General features: G+C 43.1%; 1 protein-coding gene across 1 annotated transcript; it reads left to right on the top strand.

Moving 5' to 3' along the window:
• Positions 1-392: 392 nt before the first annotated feature.
• Positions 393-1,331, top strand: LOC101954157 (olfactory receptor 6X1-like). The gene has a single exon (XM_005312277.2). The coding sequence runs from the start codon at positions 393-395 to the stop codon at positions 1,329-1,331; it is 939 nt and encodes a 312-aa protein (XP_005312334.2).
• The last annotated feature ends 10,853 nt before the right edge of the window (positions 1,332-12,184 follow it).

Genomic DNA, 12,184 nt, shown 5'->3' with positions numbered 1-12,184 from the left:
CCTTCTTCGTTTACTAATTACATATTTGTTTTCCTGATGAGGATTTTTCTTTCTCCAAGGAACAGCAAAATACCAAAATATTTCTCATAGGAATTGAAGGCTGCCCTCTTCAAGGCACAAATTAGGATACAAGTTCATTTCTCACTCAGTCTGGCGCATCTGCATTGAAAATGAGTGAAATGATCACAAGTTTGGATGGATCTAGTAGACTACATTTATTTATCCATACAACTGTACCAAAAAGAAAAGTTGGGATATCCCTAGGAATTCATCAGAAAAGACTAGCAAAGAATATTATGAAATAACTAAATTGAGACTAATACTTTGTAGTAAAATCTAAAATGTTTCTTAATTTCTTATTCCCATTAGAGAGAAAGAGAGAAAGAGAGAATATGGGCAATGGTACAATGATCAGTGAGTTCATTCTCTTGGGATTTCCCAATCTTCATGGAATGCAGATGATGTTCTTTGGTGTCATTTTATTCATGTATCTCTCAACTCTTGTGGGGAACAGCCTCATCATCACAGTTGTGTGGGCTGATCAAAAACTTCACACTCCGATGTATTTCTTCCTCTGTAACCTCTCCTTGCTGGAGATCTGGAGCACGACCCTTGTGGTCCCAAAGATGCTGGCCAACCTACTCTCGGACAGAACAACCATCTGTTTCTCCTGTTGCATGGCTCAAGTTTTTCTCCATTTCTCCCTGGGCACTACGGAGTCGGTCATCCTGATGTCCATGTCTTTCGACCGCTACTTGGCTATATGCCGACCATTGCATCATGCCACCATCATGACTAGCAGAGTCTGCTTCCGTTTAGCATTTCTAGGTTGGCTTGGAGGAATTGTGCTCATCTTCTTCCATTCGCTGCCAGTGTGGATCCTGCCGTTCTGCAGAGACAATCGAGTTGACCATTTCTATTGTGACCTTGGGCCACTTCTGAAACTGGCTTGTGCTGACACATCCATCATAGAGTTCACAGGTTTTATAACAACTGTCATACTGCAGGGCAGTGCATTTCTTTTCACGTTGATATCATACATCTTTATCATATCTACTATCATCCAGATCCCTTCCTCCACTGACCAAAAAAAGGCTTTTTCTACTTGTGCTGCTCATCTGACAGTGGTTAATATATTTTATGGGGCACTGATATTTATGTATATGAGACCCTCAACTCATTCTTCCCTTAGGATAAACAAGGTGGTCTCCTTACTCAACACTGTCCTAGTTCCAGTTTTAGATCCTTTCATCTATACCATCCGAAACACAGAGTTCAAAGAGTCCCTGAGCAAAATGATAAACAGGAAAAAGAAATCCCTACACATTTAGGATTCTCTGGGCTGTAAGAACTAAGATTTAAACCCAAACACAATAAGCAAGGTTTCCCTACTGTTCTGAGCGAGGCTAAGGATCAGATGAAGGTGGAATTTTAATTTATACCTTCTGAAGATTTGGATCTGTGGATTGTGTTCACCATGATAATATCTTGCAGATTTTAGCAGTGTTTTTAATCCATTGATTTGGATTTTCATGTTATATACCTGAAGGGAAATACTTGTGACTTTGGCCTCAAATAAATTCAGAGCTTCTAGTAGCATTATTTTTTTCAAATGCATTTTGGATCTAAAATGTCAAAGGCTGGGATAAGGTACTTGTAGGTAGAAATTGGATTATGTAAAGAGTTGGTTATATAAAACGTGAAATGTATAGTGTGCTCCATGCGTGTATTTTTACAGTTGCATTTACTATGTTTATTAACAATGATTCCTTTTCACTGCTTTTACCCAGTAGTTTGTAACATTTTTCAGCATGTCCTGAAGGTGTTAAAAATACAACATGAACAAAAGTTGAGGTTTCTAAACTGCCTAAGGGAGCTAGACATGCAAATCCCTTTGAAGGGTACTTGGCTTTGGTGCCTAATTCTCTTAGGCTTACTTGAAAAGCCAAATGTTAGTGATTTATATATTTCTATTAAATATTATATAAACCAATTATTTTGTACTCTTCATATTACTATATTGTAATGCTGGAATATTAGAAATAAGACTATACATAATTCCTTTATTTCTTGATCTTGTGCTATACATTTTAAAACATTATTTTCTTTAAATCTCCAAAATAAATAAATAAATAAACAAAAGAATTACATATTACTCTAGGCCAGGGGTCGGCAACCTTTGGCACGGGGCCCACCAGGGAAATCCGCTGATGGGCCAGGATGGTTTGTTTACCTGCAGCGTCCGCAGGTTCGGCCGATCGCAGCTGCCCCTGGCCACGGTTCATTGTTCCAGGCCAATGGGGGCTGTGGGAAGCAGCGTGAGCCAAGGGATCTGCTGGTCACTGCTTCCCGCAACCCCAATTGGCCTGGAGCAACGAACCGTGGCCAGTGGGAGCTGCGATCGGCCGAACCTGCGGACGCTGCAGGTAAACAAACCATCCTGGCCCACCAGCGGATTTCCCTGGTGGGCCCCGTGCCAAAGGTTGCTGATCCCTGCTCTAGGCACATTTGAGTTAGGTTGATTTAAAAAACATAGTTCTTTCGTTGCAATGAAAAGGTATGATTTTTATCAGCACACAATTCAGGTTAAACTGTGTTAAATTACCCTTCAGACTCCATTGTACTATTTTAGTTTTAAAGTTTTCAATTTTCAATTTTTCAAAACCCAAGAAACTTAAAAAAAACCTGCTTCAGGAAATTTGAAAACATGAAAAATCAGTCCATTTTCAAATTGCAAAGTCATGTTTCGAATTTTGACAAAACATTCATTTTTTTCCAGCTATCTGTGGTAGTTCCTCATTGATTTGTGTGAATTTAGTAGTTAATTACAGATTTCACAAAGCATACTTACAGTTTAGTTACATGTTAATAGTAACGTAAGTGCAACCACTATATTATACAGGGTTAGAATTCACAAAGTGTCTTGTATATAATAATTAGTGCTGTAAGTTTGAGATTTTGACCTCCCCCATCCCCAAAGTAGATTTGAACAAGCAATCACCAGACTTTAAAATCTCAGACTGAGTGTCAGTCAGGTAAAGTCTAAAGCAGAAAACTAATGTAAACACGTGTATATGTGAGTGACTGGGTGGCCGTGGTTCTCCTAGTCCGTTCACTGGAACGATTTATGTGCACAAAGCACTTCTATGCACAAGTGTTTGCAAGACTGGGAACTGCATTCTATGATTTCTGTAGTTGATTGTCTTGTTTTGTCTAAGTAATTATGTAAATACATTTTGGGGAGTTTTGACTAATACCAAATGTTATTCACAAAGAATTGAGAATGGGACTTTCCAATGACCTTAAGGGAGATAAATAAGGTCAGATTTATAAAGCTAAGGGCCTAAAATGCAGTTCGGTACCTAGTGGGGTTTTGAAAAGTGCTTAGATGCTGAACCCTCCTAGATTTAAATGATGTTAGGTGCCAGTGACGCAAAAATTGGCACCAACGTCCAACTTTTAGGCATCACTGGCATTCACAAAACACCTGCCCAGCTGCTGCCTAGCCCTACAGGTGCCTAAATCCCCTACATACATAACTTTCTGTGCATACAATTGGCTAGGCACCTAAGGCTGTGTCAACACCACAATAAAAAACCCTTGACACTGTGTTTCAGAGCCCAGGTCAATGACTCAGGCTCATGGGGTTAAAAATCGTTGTTGTAGAGGTTCTGGTTGGGGTTGGAGCCCAGGCTCTGAGAACCTCCCTTCGTGCGGGCTTTCAGTGCCCTGGCTCCAGGCCAAGCCTGAACATCTTCCTGGCTATTTCAGCCTGTGAGTCTGAGTCCATTGACCAAGACTCTGAGACTCCGTGACCTGTATCTTTTTATTGCAGTGTAGACACGTATCCTAAAGTTCCATTGGTGGACAGCAAAAAAATCTGCCACAGTCCCGACAAAGCTACGTTCCTCAGTGTCCTCATTTATACCTAAGGACTGGAGGAATTCTCTAACTAGGCACCCCATCACCTATCTCACCCATGGGGCCCCGATCCAGTGGGCATCCCCCAAGCATACTTAGCCCATAGAGAAGACAGCATTTTTTGGTTGAAGAATGGCAACTTTTAAGTCTATTATTGACTGTCAGCCCCACCATCAAGGGCTTGTTCACCTGCACATCTACCAATGTGATATATGCCATCATGTGCCAGCAATGCCCCTCTGCCATGTACATTGGCCAAACCGGACAGTCTCTATGCAAAAGAATAAATGGATACAAATCAGACATCAAGAATTGCAACATTCAAAAATCAGTAGGAGAGCACTTCAAACCCCCTGGACACTCAATAACAGACTTAAAAGTCACCATTCTTCAACAAAAAAACTTCAGAAACAGACTTTAACAAGAAACTGCAGAACTGGAATTAATTTGCAGATTTGACACCATCAACTTAGGCCTGAATAAAGACGGGGAGTGGCTGGGTCACTACAAAAACTAATTTTCCCTCTATTGATACTCACCCCTTCTTGTCAACTGTTGGGAATGGGCCACATCCACCCTAATTCAATTGACCTCGTTAGCACTGACCCCCCACTTGGTAAGGCAACTCCCATCTTTTCATGTGCTGTATACCTGCTTTATACCTGCTTACTGTTTGTTTGTTTTTGCAGTCCATGCATCTGATGAAGTGGGTTATAGCCCACTGAAGCTTAAGCCCAAATAAATTTGTTAGTCTCTAAGTTGCCACAAGGACTCCTCGTTGTTTACATTGTATGTTTGTTAACGATGTGATTTTGGATCTAGATTGTGAAGCCATCCTATTGGTGAAAATACGCTCACTCAGGCTGGGAGGTAGTGTGACATCCCCCAGAGTACAAGCTGGACTTTAGAACAGTGGGGTGTCCCCTTAAATATCCAGACCGTGACCTCGCGCCTCTCCCAGCTCTCAAGTAATCTTGTTTCAGTGAAGACTTGGAACTGGATGGATTGGTCACCAGCTGGGGAGGGAATCCAGCCAGTGTATGGAGAACTGGGAACTGCCTGCAACAGCCAAAGGGGTGAGCAAAGTTGTTTTCTTCAAAGTTTACTTAGCTTGGCAAAGGTTTAGGAATAAGATTGCATGTTTATCTTTTATTCTTTTAACTGATGACAAAGTTTAAGTGATACAGGCATAAAAGGTCAGAATTGGTTAAAAAAACCAATACGTTTATTAAGTGATTCTATCTAACCCAGATTTGTTGACATGTTTGGGGAATCTCTGCTCAGGTTAACAAGGGCTGGTGCAGATTCATTTGCTTTCATAAAATGAGAGAGGTTTGAGCGTGCACTTTCCAAGGTGGGATGAGCAGTGTAACGCAGGTTTCTGGGGTGCAAGGCTGGGACAGAGAGCTATGCGGGTGAGCATTCATGGAACGCTGGGTGTGCCTTTACATGTGCGAGAGACACCCTGGGCGGGAGCATTCACAGGACACCGCGGTTCAAAAGTCCAGCTTGCACCCTAGGGGACGTCACAGTTATGCACCTAACGCTCAACCTATGGGGCTAAAAATAGCAGTGTACACACTGGGGCTTGGACTGGTGCCCCGGCTCTGAAACCTGGCGCTGAGACTTGGTGCCGAAGGTTTTTCTTTGCAGCGAAATCCTGTAGATTTTTGCTGAAAATGGCCAAAAAAAATTTAGTGAACGGGGAAAAAAAAATAAAAGGTATCTGAGAAAAATGTTTTGATGTAAAAATGCTGACCGGCTTTAATACTAATATTAATGCTAAGTGCTTTCAGCTTCACAGCAAGTAAATCCCTTAAGCACTATCAACCAAGAACCAAAACAATGGAGCTGATTTTTCAAAACTACCTATCTGCTGCAATGCTCTAGGTGCTTTAATGAAATGTTAGGACATCTGTAGCACAGTCTGTGTATGAATCTACATGATGGTCCCAAAATTGCAGAGGCTTCTTCAGAATGCGTAGGTCAGACAGTGTAGTGGAGATATTCAGTCATGGTCAGGTTGACATATCTTTTATAAAAGATTCCTCTCTTGATTTAAGACCTTCAAGTAATGAAGAAGCCCTCATACCCTTGGAGAGCTTTCAGAATGCTTCATTCTCCTCACTGTTAAAAATCACTGCTTTAATTCTGGTTTAACTTCCATCCAACAGGTTTAATTATTCCTCTGCCTGCTAGAATAACAAGCCCCCACTGCTCCGAGGTATTCTCACCATGTAGAGTCTTATTGACTATGTTCTGGTTGCCACTTACCCTTCTCTTTTATTAGATAAGGCTGGGGATTTCAAAAAGCTGATGTTAGTAAATAACGTTTTATATGTTGAACTCTTGTAATTCATTTGTATTATATATATATATTTCTATATCTTCATTTATTTACAAAAACCCTTTTGTGTGTGTAACCCTTCTGCCCATCTAAGTTGGTAGCAACAAGGGCCGGGTTCTGTATCTAGGGGTTCTGTTTCAATAACGCAATGCAAAACCGGCTCGAGCCCCCACCCAGTGACCTGGGACAATTACATACCACCCCCGGGCGCCTCTAAGAGGCAATACTTCCTCTCTCGCAAGCACAGAGTCTGAGTGTAGCAGAAAATGTTTAATAACATGAGGTAAACGACATCAGCATTAAATTGGAAAAAAACACCACAAACAGGATTCATAACACAAACCATGAGCAAAAGACCCACCCCAGCAAATGGACCGTGTCTTTTCCCTTTGGTTCTTGAATCCAGTAACCCAAAAATCACCCAGAGTCCCCAAAGTCCAACACCCCTGAAGTCTCTTGGGTCCAGCAACCACCCAAAGTCCCAAAAGTCGAACAACGCCCAAAGTCTCTGTCCCTGGTCAGTGCAGCCCCAGAGTAAAAGGGGGGCACACAGGGTGTTAAGGGACATCTTACGTGATCCGACGCTGACCGGCCGTCTCTCCGTGGGATTTCGCTGCAGCCTTCACCACGAGCCAGTCCACTTCCTGCCGTCCCACGAACTGCTCTGCTCTACGAGCTGTTCCGCTCCGCTCACCCCATGTGAGCCACTCCAGCCATCCCCGCAAATGGCTTCGCTCACTGACCTGTGAGGCCCTCCAGCCGTCCCCGCAAACGACTCCACTCGCCATTCCTCAGGCCACTCCAACTGTCCCCACAAGGCTCCATGCCACTCCTCCATCCATCCCCGCAAACTGCTCCACCAGCCGCTTAGCAATATAGCTTCAGGCTCCCCCCACTATTTAACACAGCACTCAGTGATCTCAGCTCTTAGTGAACTCAGCTCATAGTAGGGGAGCCCCAGTGCTGGTGCACCATTGGCCCAGAGTGAATTCAGCTCAGCAGCCTGTAACTAGATTCCTAATGGAATCACACTTAGCTCTGACATTCAACAGTGAAGAGAGAAGATGGTGCAATTGGTGTTTTGGGCCCTCAAAGGGGGCCTACCATCAGGTACAAATACTTGTCCCCATCCTTTCTCAATTCACAGGATTGTGAAACCCATGTCCCTTGTCTAGCAAGTGCTACTTAGGTGATGGTGAGGCCCTCTGTCATAAAACAGTTTCATTGTCCTTGATTCACATAATCAGGGTAACAACACTTTATTCCTCCTGCCCCAATAACAGGGAAACTGGGGATCCCACCCCATCCAAAGTAACCACTTTCGGTTGCTGTTGTTTCATGCCAGGCGAGTGGGTGTGCCTATGCAAACAAGATCAGCCCCTGGAGTTTTTTTCTACACTCTCCATAATTCACCAACAGATGTCAGGGTAGAGCTCATCCTGACTCTGCTTACATGTGTATCATTACATTTATTGCTTGATACATATTGAATCTAAAAAGTTTTGTCCTTCGGTTAAACCGAAAGAGAAAGTGATGGAATATGTGTAATTTTTTACTCTGACTTTACCAATGTAGTCCAGGTGTCCAGGGAGGAGAAACCTTAAACTACTGAAAAGTGTCTTCAGACATGTCATAAACAAAACAGAGTGATTATTAGGGGGTACTTGTTATTACAGATGGGTTCTATCATAGATGAAATTATGACCCATTGAAATATGTTTTTAGCTCGTTAAGAACTATCAGTTTTTAAAGCTATTAGTAATAATAACTACAGGAGAGATTCCTTTATACCCATGGATAAGGTAAATTAAGGACTATAAAAGAAATTCTATCAGTAGTAAGGAAAAACGAATCCATGGTGAAATTATTGTGGGAAAGTATTTTTCCCTGCAAAAATAATTTTCCTTGTCTTTCACCATATAAAAGGAAAGAGGTCTGGAAAGTTAGTTTGAGAATGAATATTGTCAGCATTCCACCAGGTACAGCGGAAGGGACCAAACTACCTTCTCTTCAACATTTACCCAGTGTGGTAAATGGGTCTTCTTTCTATATGCTGTAGAGGGCTACATTACTCTTGGCCACATAACAGGCTCATTTGGAATTATTTCCTCAAAGATTATTAATCCATCTCAGATCATTATTACATTGAAAAAAGCAACACCAAAGAAAGAAAGCACACAAATCCCACTGAATTTCAGGGAAAGTTGGACAACTCCGTTTTATTGCTTTATCATTGAAATGGGATTTTTTCAAATAAAAAGTCATGCTGATTGTATCTTCCTTCTCTTCTTTATGCAGCGGAGTGAGAAATGAAGCCATAGAGACTGAGAACCAAACCAGAGTGAAGGAATTCATAATAGTAGGATTCCGAGCAACTCCAGATTAAAAATCCTGGTCTTCCTACTTCTTCTGGTGATCTACACTCTGACACTTATCAGGATCATGATGATCATAGCCTTGGTGTGGAGTGATTACCGCCTCCACACTCCAGTGTACTGGTTTCTCTGCAACTTGTCCATCTCGGGGATATGGTTCACTGTGGCAATGATGAACCTTATGTCGGCACATCAAGCTACTTCTTTCAGGGGATGTTTCATCCAAACCTATTTCTATTTCTTCCTTAGGACCTCAGAATACATCATAGAATCATAGAATCATAGAATATCAGGGTTGGAAGGGACCTCAGGAGGTATCTAGTCCAACCCCCTGCTCAAAGCAGGACCAATTCCCAACTAAATCATCCCAGCCAGGGCTTTGTCAAGCCCGACCTTAAAAACCTCTAAGGAAGAAGATTCCATCACCTCCCTAGGTAACCCATTCCAGTGCTTCACCACCCTCCTAGTGAAAAAGTTTTTCGTAATATCCAACCTAAACCTCCCCAACTGCAACTTGAGACCATTACTCCTTGTTCTGTCATCTGGTACTACTGAGAACAGTCTAGATCCATCCTCTTTGGAACCCCCTTTCAGGTAGTTGAAAGCAGTTACCAAATCCCCCCTCATTCTTCTCTTCTGCAGACTAAACAATCCCAGTTCCTTCAGCCCCTCCTCATAAGTTATGTGCTCCAGCCCCCTAATCATTTTTGTTGCCCTCCGCTGGACTCTTTCCAATTTTTCCACATCCTTCTTGTAGTGTGGGGCCCAAAACTAGACACAGTACTCCAGATGCGGCCTCACCAATGTCGAATAGAGAGGAATGATCACGTCCTTCGACCTGCTGGCAATGCGCCTACTTATACAGCCCAAAATGCCGTTAGCCTTCTTGGCAACAAGGGTACACTGTTGACTCATATCCAGCTTCTCGTCCACTGTGACCCCTAGGTCCTTTTCTGCAGAACTGCTACCTAGCCATTCAGTCCCTAGTCTGTAACAGTGAATGAGATTCTTCCATCCTAAGTGCAGGACTCTGCACTTGTCCTTGTTGAACTTCATCAGGTTTCTTTTGGCCCAATCCTCTAATTTGTCTAAGTCCCTCTGTATCCTATCCCTACCCTCCAGAGTATCTACCACTCCTCCCACTTTAGTGTCATCTGCAAACTTACTGAGAGTGCAGTCCACGCCATCCTCCAGATCATTAATGAAGATATTGAACAAAACTGGCCCCAGGACTGACCCTTGGGGCACTCCGCTTGAAACCGGCTGCCAACTAGACATGGAGCCGTTGATCACTACCCGTTGAGCCCGATGATCTAGCCAGCTTTCTATCCACCTTACAGTCCATTCATCCAGCCCATACTTCTTTAACTTGCTGGCAAGAATACTGTGGGAGACTGTATCAAAAGCTTTGCTAAAGTCAAGGAATAACACATCCACTGCTTTCCCCTCATCCACAGACCCAGTTATCTCCTCATAGAAGGCAATTAGGTTAGTCAGGCATGACTTGCCCTTGGTGAATCCATGCTGACTGTTCCTGATCACTTTCCTCTCCTCTAAGTGCTTCAGAATTGATTCCTTGAGGAGCTGCTCCATGATTTTTCCAGGGACTGAAGTGAGGCTGACTGGCCTGTAGTTCCCCGGATCCTCCTCCTTCCCTATGTTAAAGATGGGCACTACATCAGCCTTTTTCCAGTCATCCGGGACCTCCCCTGATCGCCATGAGTTTTCAAAGATAATGGCCAATGGCTCTGCAATCACATCTGCCAACTCCTTTAGCACCCTCGGATGCAGCACATCCGGCCCCTGGACTTACTCGTCCAGTTTTTCTAAATAGTCCTGAACCACTTCTTTCTCCACAGAGGCCTGGTAACCTTCTCCCCATACTGTGCTGCCCAGTGCAGCAGTCTGGGAGCTGACCTTCTTTGTGTAGACAGAGGCAAAAAAATCATTGAGTACATTAGCTTTTTCCACATCCTCTGTCACTAGGTTGCCTCCCTCATTCAGTAAGGGGCCCAAACTTTCCTTGACTTTCTTCTTGTTCCTAACATACCTGAAGAAACCCTTCTTGTTACTCTTAACATCTCTTGCTAGCTGCAATTCCAAGTGTGATTTGGCCTTCCTGATTTCACTCCTGCATGCCTGAGCAATATTTTTGTACTCCTCCCTGGTCATTTGTCCATTCTTCCACTCCTTTTAAGCTTCTTTTTTGTGTTTAAGATCAGCAAAGATTTCACTGTTAAGGCAAGCTGGTCGCCTGCCATATTTACTGTTCTTTCTACACATCAGGATGGTTTTTTTCCTGCAACCTCAATAAGGATTCTTTAAAATACAGCCAGCTCTCCTGGACTCCTTTCCCCCTCGTGTTATTCTCCCAGGGGATCCTGCCCATCTGTTCCCTGAGGGAGTCAAAGTCTGCTTTTCTGAAGTCCAGGGTCCGTATGCTGCTGCTCTCCTTTCTTCCTTGTGTCAGGATCCTGAACTTGACCATCTCATGATCACTGCTTTCCAGGTTCCCATCCAGTTTTGCTTCCCCTACTAATTTTTCCTGGTTTGTGAGCAGCAGGTCTAGAAGAGCTGTGCCCCTAGTTGGTTCCTCCAGCACTTGCACCAGGAAATTGTCCCCTACACTTTTCAAAAACTTCCTGGATTGTCTGTGCACCGCTGTATTGCTCTCCCAGCAGATATCCTGGTAGCCGTGATGTCCTTTGGTAGATACATAGTTATTTGTAAGTCATTGCATTATCCCAGCATCATGAATGAGAAGTCGACTCTCCAGTTGATTATTGGCACTTGGTTGGCAGCCTTTGTATCAGTTCTCTGCCCAACCATCCTGGTGTCCCGCTTGCCATTCTGCGGCCTTGTCATGAACATACAGCTAAGGGTAGCATAAAATCCCTCCTTGACCTGTGAAGGGTTAAGAAGCGCAAATAACTTGGTTGGCACCTGACCAAAAGGACCAATAAGGGGAGAAGATCCTTTCAAATCTGTGGGGGAAGGTTTTTGTTTTGTGCTCTCTTTGTTGTTCTCTCCAGGACAGAGAGGGACCAGGGCAGGAAAAATACAGCACCTTAAGCCATATCTGAAATAAGCATCTAAGATTACCAATTGTAAATAATAGCAAGGAAATGCATCAGATTATCTTTTGTTTTAGCATGTGAATTTTCCCTGTGCTAACAGGGAGGTTTATTCCTGTTTTTTGTAACTTTAAAGTTTTTCCTAGAGAGGAATCCTCTGTGTTTTAACTCTTACTACCCTGTAAAGTTACCTTCCATCCTGATTTTACAGAGGTGCTTCTTTTACATTTTTTCTTTATAATAAAGTTCTGTTTTTAAGAATCTGATTAGTTTTTAGTGTCCTAAAAACCCAAGGGTCTGATCTGTGCTCACTTGGTTAACCTATTTCGTTGGTATATTATTCTCAAGCCTCCCCAGGAAAGAGGCTGAAGGGGCTTGGGGGGGATATTTTGGGGAAACAGGAACTCCAAGTGGTCCTTTTCCTAAATCTTTATCTAACTCACTTGGTGGAGGCAGCGATACCATCC

The sequence above is a fragment of the Chrysemys picta genome, chromosome 13 (genome assembly GCF_011386835.1).
Source record: "Chrysemys picta bellii isolate R12L10 chromosome 13, ASM1138683v2, whole genome shotgun sequence".
NCBI classification, from domain to species: Eukaryota; Metazoa; Chordata; order Testudines; family Emydidae; genus Chrysemys; species Chrysemys picta.
This window is presented reverse-complemented; position numbering and strand designations above follow the sequence as displayed.

Bases quoted from the DNA above. Each gene is read 5' to 3' on its own strand.
- LOC101954157 (XM_005312277.2), top strand. From the start codon at position 393: ATGGGCAATGGTACAATGATCAGTGAGTTCATTCTCTTGGGATTTCCC.